Source organism: Simochromis diagramma, unplaced genomic scaffold, assembly GCF_900408965.1.
Source record: "Simochromis diagramma unplaced genomic scaffold, fSimDia1.1 OVJJ01000596.1, whole genome shotgun sequence".
Taxonomy (NCBI): Eukaryota; Metazoa; Chordata; class Actinopteri; order Cichliformes; family Cichlidae; genus Simochromis; species Simochromis diagramma.
The window spans coordinates 24,503,927-24,524,026 of NW_024387245.1; the positions used below are offsets into that span (position 1 = coordinate 24,503,927).

At 40.0% G+C, this 20,100-nt stretch overlaps 1 protein-coding gene across 3 annotated transcripts; it reads right to left on the bottom strand.

Annotated features, from left to right (window-relative positions):
* Positions 1 to 1,564: 1,564 nt before the first annotated feature.
* june (JunE proto-oncogene, AP-1 transcription factor subunit) lies at positions 1,565 to 18,617 on the bottom strand. Of its 3 annotated transcripts, none has more exons than XM_040000508.1 (2): positions 18,353 to 18,617; positions 1,565 to 10,458 (listed from the first exon to the last, which is right to left on the bottom strand). In XM_040000508.1, exon 2 carries the CDS (start codon positions 10,329 to 10,331, stop codon positions 9,288 to 9,290), a length of 1,044 nt encoding a protein of 347 aa, XP_039856442.1. In that variant the 5' UTR covers positions 10,332 to 10,458; positions 18,353 to 18,617; the 3' UTR covers positions 1,565 to 9,287. The 3 variants fall into 3 exon arrangements, with proteins under 3 accessions (XP_039856442.1, XP_039856441.1, XP_039856443.1); XM_040000507.1 differs by having other exon boundaries at positions 18,123 to 18,617; XM_040000509.1 differs by lacking the exon at positions 18,353 to 18,617 and adding an exon at positions 13,674 to 17,339.
* Between the last annotated feature and the right edge of the window lie 1,483 nt (positions 18,618 to 20,100).

Genomic DNA, 20,100 nt, shown 5'->3' on the forward strand with positions numbered 1-20,100 from the left:
TAGCACCACTGAAGGAACAATGGGCTGGGAGGTCATTTCCTTCATTATAATTATGCAAATTCTCATGGCCATTGATCAACAACCACTGATCAATGGCCATGAGTATCATTCACAGAGAGTTGGGGAATGGCTGCAATCACAGCATTATAAGATGGTGAAAAATGGACCCTTAGGCCCCCTCCTCGATTCAGAGATGGTCTTTCCCTTTTCATGTAAATGGGCTCCTTGACTCTGCGCTCAAACCAGCGTTCCTCCCTGTCCCGGATGTGTACATCCTCATCACTGAAACAGTGTCCACTGGCCTGTAGGTGTGAATAGACTGCAGAGTCCTGGCCTGACGAGGTGGCTCTTCTGTGTTGTGTCATCCGCTTCGCTAGAGGTTGTTTGGTTTCCTTGATATATAAATCCTGGCAATCCTCCTGGCACTTAACAGCGTACACTATGTTACTCTGTTTGTGTCGGGCGACCTGATCCTTGGGGTGGACCAGTTTTTGGCGTGTTTTGGGGTTTGAAAATCACAGAGACACATGTTTAGAAAAAGTGTGTCTCAGCTGTTCTGATACTCCTGACACATATGGGATCACTACAGGTTTTTGCTTAGGCAGCGGTTGTCCTTCTCTCCTGGATCGGCTGGAGCTTTCTTTTGGCGCCTTCCCAGCTTTGACATTGACCAGCTTTGGATCTCATCTTTAACTTACAGAAGAACTTATAGCCTTCCAAAACACTAAGTAGTGGTTTTAATAGTGCTGTGTTGATACTATATCTTTAAATAAACGTACATTGTGATTATGGCTGTTGGCCTTTGGGGTGGTTTTTTCTGCAGATCATTATGTAATTAGATCTCTGCTTTCTGATTGGTACTGGAATCTAACCTGGCTTTCTATATTGTGATTGTTGCTTGTCTTAAACTACACTGATGATGGCTTCATTGTTGTCTTTTTGCACTTTAATAAATGCAGTGAAGTATTTTTTTTTTTCTCAGACTGGGAGCGTTCTCTTTCTTTTCTTGGTTCTCATGTTTAAAGAAAGGCGGCGTGAAGCAGCAGAGAGCGCTGGGCCGAGGGCTTGTGAGGCAGAAAACATGTAAAACTACAATAATAGGCGCTGACGTTCACTGTCAACACTCGTTTAATCACAAACGTCTTTATTTTTAACAAACAGAACCATCAGAGAGCAGAAATACAGAGAAACAACATGACTGCGAACACACCGATACAGCTCGCTCTGTGTGTGTGTGTGTCGAGGTGTGGGTGGAGGGGGTATTAGTCACCAGAAATGGCACAGAGCTGCTCTCTCTCTCTCCCTCTCTCCCAGTAAGTGGGTCACTCCATCTGGAGCAGAATATGGAAAAACAGCAACACAACATTTTCTACCAAACAGCTTAACACACACACACACACACACATACAGACACGTAGAAGAAAAAACACTTGTTTCAGTCTGTCTGAAGTCAAAGTACCAACACTGAAGCGTTAGCCAGTCGGCTGCTTAGGTCAGATATCACTCATTTAGATACTGGATTAGATCTAAAGGGGTTCAAGAGTTTATTCTTTAGATCTCTAAAATGTATTACATGGATTTTTTTAATCAGTACCTGAACCTAGTTAAAAGCGCACCTTCTGACGGACTGTGGACTAACTTTTACAATGCTGTGGAAAAGTATTTGCCTCTCTCTAGATTTCATATTTGTGTCACTTAAATGCTTTAGATCATCAAACAAATGTTAATATTAGACAAATATAACCTGAGTAAATGCATAATGCAGTTTTTAAATTTATTAAGAGAAAAAACGTTATCCAGACCTACCTGGCCCTGTGTGAAAGAGTAGTTGCCCACAAAACCTAATAACTGGTTGTGCCATCCTTGGCTGCATGAACTGCAATCAGGCATTTGTGATAACTGGCAATGAGTTTTTCTCACCGCTGTGGAAGAATTTTGGCACACGGTTCTTTGCAGAATTGTTTTAATTCAGCTACACCGAGGGGTTTCAAGCATGAACGGCCTGTTTCAGGTCATGCCAAAGCATCTCAATCGGATTTAAGTCTGGACTTTGATGCTGACCTTAACTGAGGAAAATAGGCCTGCAGTTCTTTAGATGGTGTTGTGGGTTCTTTTGTGATCTCCTGGATGAGTCATCAATGCACTGTTGAAGTAATTTTGGTATTCCCACCACTCCTGGGAAGGTTCATCACTGTTCCAGTTTTTCTCCATTTGTGGATAATGGCTTTTGCTGTGATTCTCTAGAGTCCCAAAGCTTTAGAAATGACTTAAATTTTTTTAATTAGATTGAAATTTCTAAAACAAACGAGGACCTCCTGTAGTACTTTAGAAAAGCTGTTGTACCTCTAAATTTCCAATAAGGTGTTTTACTTTCTGACGCCATTGCCACCAGGTGGTTATCATCTGTAGAGGATTTCTTTTCTCATATATTGAGGTTTCTCATGTGACGTCACCTGTACATATAGAACGAGACACAACCATCAGTTTGGTGCGTGACTCCTGTAGGTTGCTGGCTGTTGCTGGGTGAAATTGGCTGCAAAGAGCGTGTTTCACCAAAAACCTCATTATGGTCGCTGTGGTTGCCTGTAGTTTGCGTAGAAGATACCAGCGTGTCCACAAACACAGGCCAGCCACCACAGCAGTACTGTAATGCACTTCAAAGCACTTTAACGGTTTTACTGCCACTTTGAGAGTTGCTGGCAAGTTTGTAGACAAATCAACCAAAACAATCACAAGGAGGTTTTTCTTCCAACTGATCAAAGAGCGTTTTTACCTAGCGACCAGATTGTTGTAGACAGGTGTTTAGTCCTGAGTGATTGGGGCCTTTTTTATTCATCGTATTTTGTCACCAAGATTGTCACAAGTCCACAATAATATAAACTTGTCCACCACTAGGGGGTCAATGTCTACAAAAGTCCTGTTGTGAAGACAGCAACACCACGTGAGAAACTGGGACTGTTGTAGAGGGCCGTTCAGTTCTAATCAATAATAATTTTCTCGCTTTATGAGCTTTTCACTCCACAACAGTGCCAGTGCGCTGTATTGTCTGCTTTGCTCTAGATGGGAGCATAATTTATGAAATTAACATACTATGAACTTGAAACTACTCATTGAGACCATGACCCCATCAGGAAAATGTTTACTAAGATCATAAATCAAGCGGGAAATTTGCCATTTTAACCAAATTACTTCTTTTTACACCAGAGGAGTTATCCCACACTGGGCATTAAAAAATAATGCAGGGTTAATGCTGTAAGGGCGTCTGTTACATCATTTTTTTAGTCTTTATAAAATTGGTGACAACCTTTGATTAGCAGTTGTGTGAATAACTGGTAGAGAAAAACACTCAGCTGTGCAGCCTCCGTGGAGCTCTGTGTGTTCTTATTGAAGGTGTTATTGTTGGGATTTGAGGCTCCATTTGAGAGTCAAATGAAAGCAGCCAGTTTTTCTGACCGGCCTGTGTGTTTTACTAATAACAGTGTGACTGTATTATTAAAGGATTTCCATAAACACTGTCATTAACACGACTGACTCAGTTTGGCTCTGTCAAAAAACAGACTCCAGCCTTTCTTTCACCTGTTTGGTCAAACTGTAAATGCTACCTTTATTCCTAAGGAGTGCCATCTTTTTTCACTAATACGTTATCTGAATAATTTATTATGAAAACTGCATTTATGAATCAACATTTGTATAAAGATGAGTGTCAGTTCATTCTCGACTAAAACTGACACACAAGAGCATCAAGAGTGTGTCAGTGTCTGACCGAGCTGTTTCACCCCCACGGTTACAACTCATAGCTAATCATCCTGTTTAGAGGAGCATGCTGACTCCAGATAACATTTGAAGCATTATAAGGAAAAAGTCGAGATATAAATCTTAAGTGCTGTTATTGGTTGCAAGACGAGAAGAAAATGATGATGGTGATGATGGGGATGAACAAACGGTCTAAACAAGCCGCTTCAGTCCTGCTGCTCTGATTCACGGGGAGAGAAATCACTTCATCCTGATGACTCACTGATGAGTTCAACAGGCAAAAAACCCTCCGAAGATAAATAGATGGATACACTGTGTGCTTAAAAGTATATGGACATCCTTGTTCACAACCTCTAACGGATTGGCTGCTCTTTGACAAGGATCTTTTCTTAGATCCTTAACAGTGCTGTAGGGGTCCTAAGGGTGGATTTTGGTGACTGTGGACTTTTCCTGTTTGCTGAGACCACAAAACATTTTTTCTAAACTTTGACTGAGTCCTGTGTTTCCTAAAAGCAACCATAGATTATATGAGTTATGATGGAGCCACTAGTAGTAGATAGATTTTGGACTGCAAAAATGTTTATGAAAGATTCACAGATGTTGGTCAACTCAACACATTTACCTCACTGTATTTATATAAAATTGAATCTTGTTACACTTTCTTTTATAAAATTTTTGCTTGTTACGAAGGAGTTCTGCAGGTTTGAGGATTTCAGCATGTCTCAGTCTTCTGCTTCTCTTGAATATCTCAATATACAGTAAATCAAAACTGGGAAACGTAATAGGGAACCATCTGATGTGCAAATTTCCCCAAATTTCTCAACATGAAACTGAAAAAATGTCCCTAAAGGCCACAACAGAGACAACACTCCCTTTACATTTCAATGGATTTGGTACTTTCATTATGTGAAGAGAACACCCAAGGACACTATTGTAAAATGAGTGTGGTGTGCTTTATCTCTGTCATAAGGCAATCTCCAAAATCCCAGCTGCAAGTGTCTAAAAAAAAGAGAGAGAGAGAGAGAAGCAGCGGTTGAATGTTTCATCACTGGTATATTGACACAAACATCTGAACACAGCAGAACAAAGTGAAGCGTAATTAACACAAACCAATTTATAATAAATAGACACGAAGAGGTTGAACAAATCAGATTGTACATACACACATTTCAGTATATTAATAACAACAACTTTTATACATTTGTACAAAAATAGAATCATTAGAGACATCAAAAGCCTCTCTCAAGTTCAAAAAAATAAATATCTGCTTGACACTTGCCAACAGTATATTTGAGAGTCTCTGATTTGTCAAACACAAAACACGAACTCTAAAAGAAACATCTGTGAGCAGTAAATATTTCTGTCTGTCTTTGCAGTTACATGTTTTTCTGTCTGACAGCTGCAATCCGCAAACGTGATACAGATGCTGATTGGACAGTAAAGCCAGTGCAAAACAGAGTCTGAAATAGAAAGGGTCAATTAGCCTCATGGCTGCAAATGTGATAAAATATCAATCAGCACACTGCATAAACAACAACAGGATTGTTAGGTGAGTAAACAACTGTACGACTAGATTAAAAGCCCAGTCTGTTAACTTTTCACAATATAAATCTGAGGTGCACCCACATCCAAAACTTAGAAAATCCACAACAACGTGTACAGTTATCAATCAACAAGGTACCCTCACATGTAACACAAACTGTGGGCTGTATTCTTTGTATCTTGGAACCAGTTGTGATCTTTTAAATGTCTGTCATAAATCAGCTTTTAAAATCATACAAATTCAGTCAGGCAAAGTTTGGACCTTTGGGCCCACTAATGCCCACTAATCATCCTCAAGACCCCTCCAAACCCCCTAGGGTCCTCTGGAAAGCTATTAAAGACCTCAGGAAGTTTCACAAGGACTGAATTAACCTCTTTATGGACCTCACGGACCCCATCAGAGACCAGAATTTGAATATATACTCAGGGAAACTTGGCAAAATCATCAGTGATTCTCACGTACCTGTGCAATATTCTCAAGAATATTTATACAATTTTAAGGAAATCTGCCTGTCATTAAGACCCTTCCCTCAAAGTCTACAGTCTAGTACCTTGCAAAATCCCATTAGGGCTCTCAGGATACCTGTTCTAGGAACTTATGAAGGCCCTGGTAGAAGCAAATACCTTGGGGAACTACAACCTATATCTAAGTCCACCAGAATTCATTCTAGTACCTGTACAACCCTTATAATGATCTCACCCCTCCAGCACCTCAGAGTTCTCCCAAAGGCATTATCAGTTTTGTCAAGGCCCTCAGAAATCCCATTAATGACATTGACTTCAGGACCTCAGAGCTGTCTGACCAAGGACAATTATTATCCTCAGACTTCTACCACTACAGACTTTTACAGTGTACTTAAGAAACCTACAAGGTCATTAAGGACATCTCAAAACTTTTCAAGTTCCAGTGTTTGTAGGATTTCTAGGTAAAGCTAAGCTCACCCAAGTATCTCTGGAAGCCCAGAAGGGAGACCAATATGGACCTCGGGATCTGTACCATCTGCAGAGGTTTTCCTATCCCTCCTTAAGGACCTCATTTCTGCAGAAACCTCAATCTTTAGATAAATATACATATGAAGAGCATTATTTTTCATACCTGAATATATCTAAGTGAATTTTCCTCCCTGTATGTTTTAATTACATTTAAAAATGTCCATTTGACCTTGAATTGAATCTGAAATGTATTCACGAATGCTTTATTCCAGCATCCTCAGATGTATTGTTCTCTTTGTCAAAAAACCTTGGAGGCCCATTACAGCCAGGTGATAAAAGAGATTAAATTCTTTCTATGACAAAAATTTAAGAGTCAACAGAACATGTTTTCAGTCTAATTTTGTGGCACAAATCTATGAATATTTTTTATTTCCATCTATTTTTCCAGCATCAATGGGCTTCTATATAACCTGCTAACAAATGCACCAAATAAACTCACTTACATGAACCATTTTTTTATAAGATAAAAAGTAAATCAGTAACAACATCAGAATAATGAATATTAGTCAACACTAATTTTCTTGTTTCACAATAGTATGAATATAAAACAGATATGAAACAATTCCTTTTCCATAATAACAGTTCATCATCTGCAGAAAAGTAAACAATGAGTCAAATACCTTAACTTTTAAAAAAAATAATTAAATTCTTCCAACACGGGATTGTTTTGCACGCGGTCACACAAAGTTAAATGTGAAAACAAAAAGATTTAAATGATTTGGATTCCCTTTGCAAAGTTATACACATTTAAACTTAAAACAAATGCAGATCTTACTGTGCACTTCCTTTGTTTGTAACTCAAGAAAAATCCCAGCAGATTACTCTGACAATCTTTCAAAAGTATTCATGAACACCAAAACTTGCATGTTTATGTTTGTCCCTCTGGAGCCATTCATTTGCCTCTGGAACCATTAGCCTCTTGAATTGTCAAAACTGCCACCATTTTCCAAAATTGCTATTAATTCCAGCGTAGAAAAAAGCAATCTTTATGTGTCGAGAGTATAAAAGGTGGACATAGCGTTCAGGTCTGAAGAATGAATCCAATGTGGAAGGACGTTGGAAATTCATCCTTTTTAACATCTACCAGGAAGCATCTGCTCTGGATGCAAAAACATATCCAGTCTGGCAGAAGTCTGAGGAAAAATGATGTTTGAACTTGACCTCTCTAGACCCTAACCCTAACCCTTGCTGAATATATGAGCTCAGTCGTGGGTTTATCATCACTTTGAATAAATCCAAACATAAGTTAATTGTCTAAACTGTCTAAACTGGTCTTAAAGGAGGATTATTGACTAACAATCTGTAAGTCTTTAGCCAGGGTGTGCATGTGCACATACCGGTTTATGTGTGGTTTCATAGTCAGACCCACCCCATCGTTCGTCACATCTAGTTTCAAAACATTGAAGGCGGCAGTGAAATCTAGATGTGAAATCTTCCTCTAGAGGACTGAAAACAGGACTTCACAAACCAGTAGATGGTAAAAGATGAATATATACACCTTTTATCTTTTGAATTCCACATACTTGCCTTTGGGGAAGTCAAATTTACGGCTTTAAAGCTTCTTAAGAGCTACTTTGTTTCACATTTACAAAATTTTTTACAGTTTCAAACATAAAACACTGGTTAAACTGCAATTGAACTTTCATTAGGACAATGTAGCTAACACTGAAGAGACTGCTGAATATGATCCAAAGAAAGAGAGAGTTATATGTGTCAGACCTACAGGCGTCACATAAGCTGCACATGCTGTGCAGGTTGAGAGATTATCCTCCTATAACCTTGATATGCATACTGCAAATGGTAGGCAGGTAGGGGTCAATCCAAGAAATCTAGTTGAAACAAAAGTACCTCAACGATTTATCCCCTGTTCACAAAAAATTTTGGAAAACAAAGTTGAGCTATGATGCAAACAAAACTGAGGTGTAATTTAAGAGTGTAATTTTAAAGTGGACTTATATTTGGTCAAATGTGTATCTTTTTTTTTTTGCCACATTTGGTGGCCATCATGAATTTTCAAAAGGCTAATGATTACCTGTGAATATTTTGGTACTGATGAAATACTTCTTTGGGAAAAACATAACTTTAATGTAATTTCTTTCTCAAAACACTTTGAAAAACCTCCATCAACAAATGTGACTTTGTAGGCCAGACTGGAGCTTAAAGAGTGATTAACATAATCAGACTACATACCTTCACTTTAAAAACAGAGCTGTTGAAGTTGAAAGATATTGTTTGTAAAGAAGCCAGTCTTTAGTTGCATTAACACACTGTCATGAAATTAAAGAGATTAAACTGATAATCAGATTACAAAGCAAAAAAACTAAATAATGCAGCACAGATCATGTTAAATGAAAATGATTAAAGAAAGTTTCTTCTGACCTTGAAAACAGATGTTTGTAAATTATGACAAGAAACCACAGTTACATTTCCTACTCTGTAAATAAAAGTAATCTGTTTACATGAAAGAGTTTTTCATTTCATTTCGGTATTTTGATGCTATGATAAATCTTCTCAGCTCGCACTGTAAAAACAATATTTTTTAGATAATTTACTTCATCTGTAACATCTTAAATATGTTTTTAGTGTGAACAAAAAAAACAGAGGTGGAAGGTGTGATGTGTGAAAAATGTTGTGAGCGGTTCATAATAAATGTGGAAATCTGACAGTTTGCTCCACTTGTTAAACAAATGCATTGTGTGGAATCTGAACACTTTAAGTCTCAAATGTTGCCAGGTGTTCTTTAAGAAGTTGTCGTCCGTAATCCAAACCTTGCTTGCATTCTTCCATTTGCTTCCTTTCCAGTCTCCTCTGTAAAGCTCCGCCCCCTTTGGCTAGGTGACAGAGAGTTTCCGGGACTCTGAATGCCGTTAACATCCACCTATCCTTCTGGAGGCGTTGATGACACGAGCCGCTCACTCTCTGCTCGCTCCAACTGAAAGCACAAGCAAAATCGTAAAAGTAAATGGCCTCTTGGCATATTCTCGTGATGTCCCGCCTCCTCAGCAGCTGGAGTCCTCGCTGCCGGTGCCTCCTCCTCCGGCCTTGCTGGCAGCTGATGAGCTTACCGAAATCTGGCAGCCATTTGTGACGTGACTCATGACCTTCTGTTTCAGCTGAGCGACCTGTTCCCGTAGCATAGCGGCGGTGGAGGCCAGGTCCGAGTTCTGGCTCTTCAGGACTTTCACCTTCTCCTCCAGCCGTGAGATGCGCTCCAGCTTCCGCTTGCGACATTTGGATGCGGCAATCCGGTTGCGAAGTTTCTTGCGTTCTGCTTTGATTCGCTCCTGTGTCTCCAGGTCGATTGGCGAGAGCGACGGTGGCGAGGTGGGGTCCCCTGCAGGATGAGGGACCTCAGGGACAGTCTGTGGGGCATCCAGGCCTCGAGGGTGTGGCTGAGGTGCTCCACCTCCACCGTGGCCTGAGCCTCCACCATATGCCATCTGCCCTCCGGAGTATGGCATCTGGCCCGGGTTGTAGCTGCTCAGGTTGGTGTAGATGGGCATATCTCCGCCTGACATCAGATTCCTCTGGTAGGACGCCTGCAGGGAGACGCTAGAGGATGAAGGCGGAGACATGGGCCCACCTCCAACCAGCTGGTTCTGCTTGTGAAGGTCTGCCAGCGCCTTGACAAAGCCATCAGCAAATCCTTCTTGCTCGTTGGTGGCCTGGTTGCGGTACATGAAGGGATTGGTGGAGTTTGGCACCGGGCTGGTGGTGACCAGCCCCTGGTTGGACTGAATGATCAGGTGCTCCAGATCTGGGGACGCCAGCTTTAGCAGGTTCATGTCTGCTGAGGATGCTGCAGAGGACGCTGCTGATGTCATCAAGGAGCTGTTGCTAGCCAGCCCCAGGATGTTGGGGTTCCCACCCCTCCCTCCTGCTCCACCACCACTGGGGAAGTGGTGACTTCCTGCCATTGACATGGCTTTCTTACTCATCAGCATCTTGTTTCCCGAGTAGCGCTCGTATTCGGCGATCTGGCTGAAGCCGGGCACAGCGGGGGAGTCATCGTGGTAGAAAGGAGTCTCCATCTTGGCCGTCATTGACAGAGAGGCGTCTCAGAAGAAATCTTCATAATCAGATTAACCTGAATATGAGAGCTGATTGAAACGTTCCACTGACGTCTGCGTCTGGAGGATGAAGGCAAGACGAAGAGAAGAAAAAGAGTTCCTGCAGGAGGAAGAAACATGTCCGTGAGAGGAAGAGGAGGACCAAAACAACAGGACAATCACTACCCCTCACCTCTCATTCTCCTGCTCTGTTTGTGGGTTAATTTCACCCTGAGCTAAGGCTGAAGGAACACAGCCACCTCTAATTTGACAATCATGCTCACCATCTTTTCTATTTCAGAAATGTATTTTCATGACATCAAATATGTGTCTGCATTCACGTCTTCATACTGTTTGTATCCTTGTTTGTTCCTGATTTTACAGACAACATGCCTCACTGTATTATGACTCAGTGATGTTCATCAGAAACAAAAATGTTTTAATAACACTTGCATATCCAGCTCCAAACTTAACTACACCTTGTTCTGAAAATATGCTCAGTTGTATGGCCTCTAAACTTGACAGATTATTGCTTGTAAATATTTCGTTTACAAAAAAATTGGATTAAAGCTTCTTTTCAGTTGTCTGTGCTATCAAAAAACCAAGAGATTTAATTTACAAGCAAATTAAAGGCACACAGGTTTTCTAATTGTATGAATAATGAGAAATATGTTCTTCTTATTTTAGTCCTGCTGATTATTTCCAACTACACCCTCCTGCACTGTAGCCAGTCGTCCTTGTTCTACTCTGCAGTCTCTGTGAGCTCAGCACATGAACCAGCTCTCCACCTGTTGCAGGTTCTGGTTAGGGTGACGCTTGAAGTCCCAGCAGAGCAGAACAAAGAAGCCATTGCCAGCTGCAGTCCAGGAGGGTACTTACAAGCTGCTGATATGTTTCTGACCTCCAACGACAGGCTGTTACACTTAGACCTAAATTCAATATGCTGCTGTAATAAAATCTGCTTCCTTGCAAGTTGTCGCTTTCTGAGAACAGCAAATATTTGTGAGTCTTAATAAAGGCAGTTGGTGCAGTGGGTCATCTCTCCTGGGAGACGGGGGAATATGAGTGGACAGGATGAGCACCTAATGTAACTATGACAAACATTTCCACTTTTAAAAGGCAACAAACGTCTACACTTGGAGGATGATCCTAAAGCAAATCCACCATGATCCTTGCATGGGTCTTCAGTAAGGCTGTTACAGTGTAAAAACTAGAGCTGGCTAAGTAAACGATACAGGATCCTGTCAAAAAACAGTTATTACAGAGTGTCATACACATCCCTGATTATGTCGAGATTTCCCTCCAAAGGTGAGATTTACAGCTTGTTTAAACTTGTTCACTGGGCTGCTCCCACTAGTGAAACCTTGATGTGACGAGCACTGATGGTCTGATAGAAAGGAGCAGATGTACTCCTGAGAAGAAAGCTCAATGTTAACATGACCGTTGCTCACTGCAGGAATCCATCATGCTGTAAACATTACAGAGGAGTCTGTTTCAGGTATTTATTGAAGTCTCATTAAATGGACAAGCTGTCGCCTCGTTCTCTTTCAGCAGATTTGCAGACGTGGGTGAAAAAAATGACCGTACATGCGTTCAAGTTTGAAAATCCTGGGATTTCTTGGGCAATTTTTTCCAAACTAATGTCTGATTGTGTGAAGTGATTTTAGTGAAACTTGATTAATTGATGAATTGATTCAATACTTTTGTAGTATGCAGTATTTTTTGTAGATGCTTTGTGTGAGCTATTCTACTTGCTGTTATAGGTTTTGTTTGACATTTTGGCTGCTGCTACAGTATTTTATCAACTTTTGGGAAAAATAAAGCATGTCTCATATCCTATGAGTTACTGACTCAGAGAGTCAATTCAGGTCAGTTCAAACTTTACCAGCATTCATTTTCGTGTTTTTTTAAAGTTTCTATCTCTGCAGCAAGAGGAGCTGAAGCGACTACACGACAGTGAGCTAATTTACTCAGAATCTGATCGGTCTGAATGCCTGCAACAAGATCAGCTGCACTCACTCCTTGAATCGTCTTTGGATGATACACCCAGTCATACCAAAGCTTGGAAAATAACCATTTGTGTTCTAGGATATAAATGTCATGGATTTGAAGAAAACATTGCACAACCATTTTTTCCCAAACCACAACATTTTCTAAACCTAACTCATTAGCTTTGATAACAAGTGACTTCTTATCAGTAATTAATGATACATTAACGATCACCTAAATTGAGTGTAAAAATCAGTCATGGAATGACCCGACTTGTGGTCTCTGGTGTGAGCAGTGAAATGATTCATTCGACTGAAATTAGGGCTGTTCCTGACATTTAATTTGTGTTTTGTAGCAGGAGAGAAACTAACACTAGGAAAACAATGAAAACTGGGCACATTCCAACTGAATGTGGTTAAACATCGGTCGTACAAATACTGCGTGGGAATTTACGAACCATTTGAAATCATTATTCACCTCCCCCAATAATTACTGTTTTAAATGTCACCGAAGAGTGGGAAACTTTGTCTAATGTGTTACGCTGCTCACACGCAATGCTAAATTAAATTGCCGAGCGTTGCTAACGTCAGTATGGCTAGCACATGTAGCTCTCCTTCCTTGCATGCTTCCACGTGCCTTGTGGTTAATGTGGTTTTCATTTTGCTTCAGTTCTTATGTCAGTTTACTCTGACACCGCTGATGTCCTGCAAACCTGATCTGGTTGGTGCGGATGCCAAACTTCGCACATTTACATCCTCTTGTCAGAAAAAGGAGAGCCCTCCGTCTGTCAGAGCCCGGTTGGCAAAGGTTGGCTTTTATCAAAATAATTCACTTAACCAGCTGGCATTTCTGGCACTGACCAGCAAGAGCAACAAATTTAAAAGTCAAATTTGTCAAATATGTATGTGGACACGATGAAACTGGACAGATAAGATTTAATTTCATTAGATTAGAGTTTGAGGCTATTTCATGAACTGTGTTTAGGGTTGCCAGGTTGGGTTGACAGATGGGTTAGATATATAGATTTCTTGGAGATGGTTTTGAAATAGGAGAGAAAGCTGGGGAATATGAGAGTGCTGGTGGGTATCGATAAACCCTCCAGAGATAATATCAAAGCACGTGTAAGCAGAGGACCATGGATTTATTTATTTATTTTGTTGACAGCAGTTTGAGAGCGTTTTTAGAATATTTTATATTAAATATTAGAGATAAGTGTTGCACCTGTCTGAATGGATTGAAGTCTTTGTATTTTAATGTTTCATTTCTCCTCTCTGTGTATCTGGCTTTACTGTGTGGGTAAAACAATAGTGTGTATTCTATATATAACAAGTGTTGCTGGAGCTTTACCCCTTTCAGTTCTTAACCTCTTCTCCGAGTCCAGAAAGACAGAAACCTCTAGTCTGTTTCCACAAAAGGGCAACACATGGGTCTGAAAATATTTTTTGCTGAAAAGAAAACACAGTGGTCGAGTTTGAGTTACACGGAGAGACAAATAACCAACACAGTGACAAGCGTCACTGTAATTCCTGAATCCTTTTCATGAATAAAAAAAAAGAAATTACAAAAACATCCCCTCTATCCTTTAACCTCAACAGTTCAGATGCAGTGTGTGTCATGTGGTGACGAAACTGACCACGAGGCGAGACGCTTGAGGAACTGATTCAGCTCAGGTCCACCGTCACCTCGACTCTTTGCTTCCTTATAATTTAATCAGAGCAGCATATTGGGAAATAAGAGAAAAAACCCTCAGAGTAGGAAAGAAACAGCAGTCAAGGTCATGCGTGAGGAAGATTTCCCCACAGGAGAGGAGTGAAAACGTCAGATAGAAGTTAGTGTGATAATCACAGGCTGCACACAGGTGATTATCTGAGCTCAGGTGACTAACAGCAGCCCAGCACGATGAGTCTGAAGCTTACAAAGACAAACAGGCTAATGTGACATTGATGCAACTCTTAAAGTTAAAACAAGGGACAACAGGCGTCACTTGATGCTTAAGCTAATGCAAAAACAGCTTAAACATCATGGCTCTGAACATACTGGAACTTCTAAGACTTTGAATTTTTATATTCTATTCTATCAGCTTTTAAAGTATGTCTGGTCTGAGATGTTGAACCAGTAAGAGCGATCTGGTAGGCTCACATGGATGCATATTGTTATGATTATTTAGTGTCTGTAGCATCATTGTGTCCAGACTTTTCAGTCTGGAGGCAACACCTAAAACAAAGTTTTAAAATAAGTGGTAACTGTTTTATTTAACCCAGCCTATAATCTATTTCTCAACCTTGCTGAATAATGATCATATAAAACAAATTTTACATTCATTATTAATACTGGTAGAAAACATGTGAAGATTATGTGTATGATTTGAACTTGGGTTTGCTCATTTCAGTTTAGTTTTTACTGTAAAAGTTTACTTTTTAAAATTTATTTTATTTATTTTAATTTATTTAATCAGTCTCAGTTTTAGTCTTTTTAATTCTTAATTTGTCTTAAATTATTTATTTTATGCAGGGTTTCTGTCAAGGTTTTAGTAAAGTCAGAATAGACATTACAGCCCGATCTCACGGCAACAAAACATGAAATGGTGACAAAAAAGCAACCTGTTTATTTGTGCTCATGGACACAAACGGTCACGTGTTTTCATGTCAGTCAGTCCACGTGATGAGAACTGGTGTTCAGGGAAAAACAAAGCAAACAGAAAGACGAGAAAATTCATGACCAGAAACAAATCAGTAGATTCGAGACTTTGATTATTTCACAAGCTGTTGGGTAATTACAGTAAAACAGCTTTGTGATGGCAGTTGAGAGTCAAATCTTTAAAAAAAAAAAATGCTTCAAAGCATCATCGGGCAGCTTGTGAATCCACATTTTACCAAATTCACAAAAGCTAGAACTACAGATATGTTTTATTTTATTTCAGTTATCCAAAATCATCTCAGCAAAAATATTTTTCCAAATCTTCTTTGTATCTTTATTTCCATCAACAAGAGTGAAATTAGTTAGTTTTTAGATCAGTTTTAGCTTCCTTTACCTCCAACCTGCATAGGTGGAGTTTTTGTCCTTTATTAAAAAGGAACTTCCAAATGACCACAACAGTAGCCTGAAGGTGCTTTATATCATAAGGTAAAGACTACATTAACTCACAGAATTAAAATAAAAATTAGAATAAAAATAAAAAAAATATTAAAAAGTAAAAAGCAAGCAGTTGGCGACAGTGGGAAAGATAAACTAATTTTTAACAGGAAGAAACCTCTGGGAGACCCAGGCTCAGGGAGGAACAGCCATCTGCTGTGATTGGTTGTGGATGAGGGGATGACATATGAGACCAGACAGATGAAAAACCATATTCAGGATCACAAAAAACCCCAGAGGAGCCAGAAAACTACAGATTATAAGATGCGACAGTTTTCACAAACTCATTTTGGTTTTCATTGCACAGCACGTAGTTTGAAACGATGACAGCCTAGTCCTGTCACATGTCATGTAACATTTGAGTGCTACGCCCACAAATACTTTTCCCTTTTTTAAACATTTTCAATCGACACAAAAACACTAAAACATTGTCAAGAGCTCGCCAAAGCAACACATGCCATTGTAACCCTACCCAGATAGAAATGTTAGCTAGTCATAAGCCTTTTGTTTTCAAAAGCTCTATTTTCAGTTCCTTTAAATCCTGTTTACATTTGGACAAAAGCAAAAATACACAAGAAAGGTTATACAAAATGCCCATATATGTGTGGACAGGGCTTGAGAGGTCACGCTAGATTAGTCTGAAACTGTCTAAACATGAAGAGGTGGCACGAGAGTGCGACGGCCATCTTCTACATTTGTGCCCCAAACTGTTAAGATTGCACTGCCCTTCACATCTAGCTCTGGGCTTCAAAGAGAGTCTGGCAACCATTCACAGCATGAGTGGGTGGGGATGGATCTGACTGATAACATTATAAATCCCACCCTGAGAAAATATGTTCACAGCTCGTATGCCATGTGAACATATTTTGTTTCACTTTTGAGCAAGTGGGCATCGTTTTTCGAGTTTTGCATCTCCAGCTCCAGTATGAACCCACCACTTATTCCACTGTACGAGCTGGGAAAGCACTGGAATACATCAGCATTTCCATGCTTCCTCCCACCTACAGACATTTAACTCCTTCTTCCAGCCCTCGCCTCAATGCTCCTAAACAAAGCAAGGCGCCTTCCCCACTGTCATCGTTAGTTAGTGAGCAGCGTTTAGAAATCTGGACATCCCACTTTCTTTTACAGACAAAGCAGATGTTTCTAAAGCAACGTCACCTACTTCCAAGGTGCATAAAGAAGAGCATTATTCTAAAAAGGTATAGAAAACAGCCAACCTTACACATTCATGTGCATATCCACCAGTAATCCTCGATGTGATTAGTTGTTTTCTGTACATGTCCTATTTAAAATGTTGGCTGTAATCTGTTTTATAGCTGACTGATGAGGTCAGAAATGTGTTGGTCAAACGGTAAAGTTCTTACTACTGCAAGTTAACTTCCTCCACAGAACTCCGGCTAACATTCGAATGTTTCTCAAAACTGGCAGGGAAGCTTTCAACAACACAACACAAACACAACTCTGACTGTCTTTAGTCCAAAAACAACACAACACTTGAGCTGGAAGTGAACGTCAGCTCGAAAACATTACTTACGCCACTTTAGCTGCAGAAACCAGCAGAACCAGTAGACCTGCTTAATGTCACAATTTAATGAACCACACTGAGAATAAGTAAGTCCAACTTTAACAATGTGTCTTATTACATGTGATTAACCAACACAGTGGCACAAAGAGGTACAAAACCCAATATGTTTTCACTTTACAGACATTTCCATGCATGTGTAGTCATGCTGTTAAGACAAGATACAGGTCATTATTCCCAAAGGTCAGAAGATCCCTGTGTTACAGCAGCCGAAACATTAAACACAGCCTACAGCAAGTAGAGTAGTTAAAAAACAAAACAAAACAAAAAAAAAACAACACTATGACAAAACAAAATAGCTCCATGAGGTAAAAAAAAAAAACAGAGGAGCTGTAAAACAGCAAAAAAAAAAAAGAAAAAAAAAGGAGCTCAAAAGATAAAAAATAAAAAACTTTGCAAATTTAAAAAAAAAAAGTATAAGAGTATAATAAAATAAAATGGGTCTATACTGTAAATTTGCTCAAAAAAGGGTGTCTGGACCCCGGACCTCTCTTTGCATCTCAGATCAAAAGCACAGTCACAGCTGGAAACTCCCAATCACACCCAACACAGCAGTTTATTATTATTATTATTATTATTATTATTATTATTAATGTTATTTGTGGCCAATGAAAATCACTGCCCTCTGCTGGACACACGACTTCCTAAACGACCTCCAGTGCAGTGTTCTTCCTTATTTATCATCCAACATGTTCACATTTTCCACAAACACTCCCAAATCCGATGGTAACGTAACTACTCAAACTTCATAACTACTTAACTATTTTAATTTTCTACCGCTTGTCACAGCTGCCTCCCCGCTTCTAATCCCAGCACTGTGCGGTGTGTTAGTCAAAAAGCTGATTTTTTTAAACATAGAATAAAGAAATATGAAGTGCGCAACAGTTCATTAAACCAGCTGCAGCATTCAAACCCTGATTACATGTTACAGTACATGTGACAGTGATGAATATAAATCCCAGTAAGCAGTGAAACAGTCGTCATATCACACCGAAGCTCGTTAATAGAAAGGTCAAACACCTTCATCCTCCTCAATGCTGTGTAAGCTATAATTTATAATAACAGGTAGTTTTCAGTACCGACACTCTGATCAGTCCTCTCCTCTCAGGACTTCATCAGGTGAAGTTCCGTCAACTTCAGACCGGGTGAAACCAGCGCGAGGCATCATTAACACTACCATCATCATCCTCCCCCTCCTCATCACCGTCCTAACCGACCGCGGCTCGGTGTCTCATCTAAAAAAGTCCAGCATGACGAGGCTGGGAGGCGATGAGAGCGGGAATAATGTCTGATAAAGGCTGATACTCACAGAGAGACAGGGAGAGCTGCTGAACCATCCGAGAGCAGAGAGACTGACTCAGAGAGAGAGCGAGGAAGAGCGGCTGAAGTCTCTCTCCATCACAAAGTGACTCACTCTGACGCTTTCTGCTCCTTATCTCTCCAACGCGCCTCTAATGAGCGCCTTTATTTATACACTGACATACTTCACACGGGGAACATATATATGTGATATATATGAGCCGCATAAAGGTTGAAAGCCGTGCCTCACAGGTTGGTAAATTAATGGACCCCCGGAAAAAGAACCCCCCAAACCGGCTCTTCCTCTAACGTCCGCTTGAGGATGACTCCCCCTGAATCAGTCCCTTACACTCCCTTACAACCTGATTCTGAGAGGGGTTTGGACTCCACTCAGACCTCACGCATGACCTTTCCTGGACAGTAATTTTGCTTTTTTATCCCCGACATTATCTCACACTTGTCACTTTTAATCTGTCATCTCACATATGTAGGTGTACATGTTCACTTATGCAAAATTTGATATTTTCTACTTTTGAAAGACAAAAGAGGCTCAGCTGTGGAGGCTGGAGGGGTTGGTAGTGGAGTAAATTATTTGACCTTTTTGGTACATAAGAGACCCAAATTGTACAAGTCACAGATGTTTGTGCTTTATTTGATTCATGAATTCAGTTTGATGATTAATGATCCACAGTGTGGTGATTACAGGTACGCCTGATCCCAGGAGGAAATCAAACAAACTGAACATGGAAGCAGCTGAAAGTCGCTTTTATTAATAAAAATTACGTCGCTTGGTTAACTTTAGGCATTGAGGACTTGGTTATTCTGAGTCAGTAAATTGATGCCTTCTTGCTTTTCCTACGCACAATTTGCACGTATGACATAAAACTACACAAATAATACACAACAAATTTGTGCTCACTGTCCTGAAGAATCTGTATAATTAGTTTCTGTGAAAAACAAAACTTTACTTTTTTGTGGAGTGTAAGACTGGACTGTAATTACACATCCTTCTAACAACTGTGCAAAGAGTCTTTTTTTATCTGTTACTCATAACTCAGGCTTAGATACATCACACCCACTGATCGACCGGACCAGTCCCACAACTAAAAAGCAAATATTCACAAAAAAAGTCATGAAAAGTAAACTATTGGTTTGTGTTTATGGATTTAAATTGTCAGGTTTCAGTGTAAGTCAACGGGACTGACTCATCCAGAAAGTTGTATATTTTAAAGCGTGTCACAAAGTGTCAGAGTGTCGTTGATGGTTAATTTATTTTTCTTACAGTTAAGTGGAAAAGTGAAAAACCTTAAGCTTTATTTTAACACTTACTGAAAGATGTTTCAATGATCAGTAGTTCATGCAACAGTAAAAAGTGTGACAGTCAACCCTGGTCCATCGTATATTTATATATATCCCTGCAGTAGGCATTGTGTCCAGACGAATAGGGAATGTGTCGTCACGGCAGCCGTGAAAACAGATTCTTAAGGGAACTGGGAACAGTTACATTTTACAGTTACATATGAAAGTTGTTTTTAGTGTCTACAAAATGTCTGTGAAGGTTCTCAGTCATCCAGGTCATCGTAGTCAAAGGAGCTTGCTAAGAAAAGCATCTGGACTTCTTTAAGTTACTTGAAGACGTTTCACCTCTCATCCGAGAAGCTTCTTCAGTTCTAAGGTCAAATGGTGGAGAGTCCCACACCCAGTTTCACACCTTGGCTCAGGCGATTAGAGGATCATCAGGGGGTCCTTTTGTCCCTC

Excerpts from the sequence above, each read along its gene's own strand:
- june (XM_040000508.1), bottom strand. The coding sequence starts at position 10,331 with ATGACGGCCAAGATGGAGACTCCTTTCTACCACGATGACTCCCCCGCT.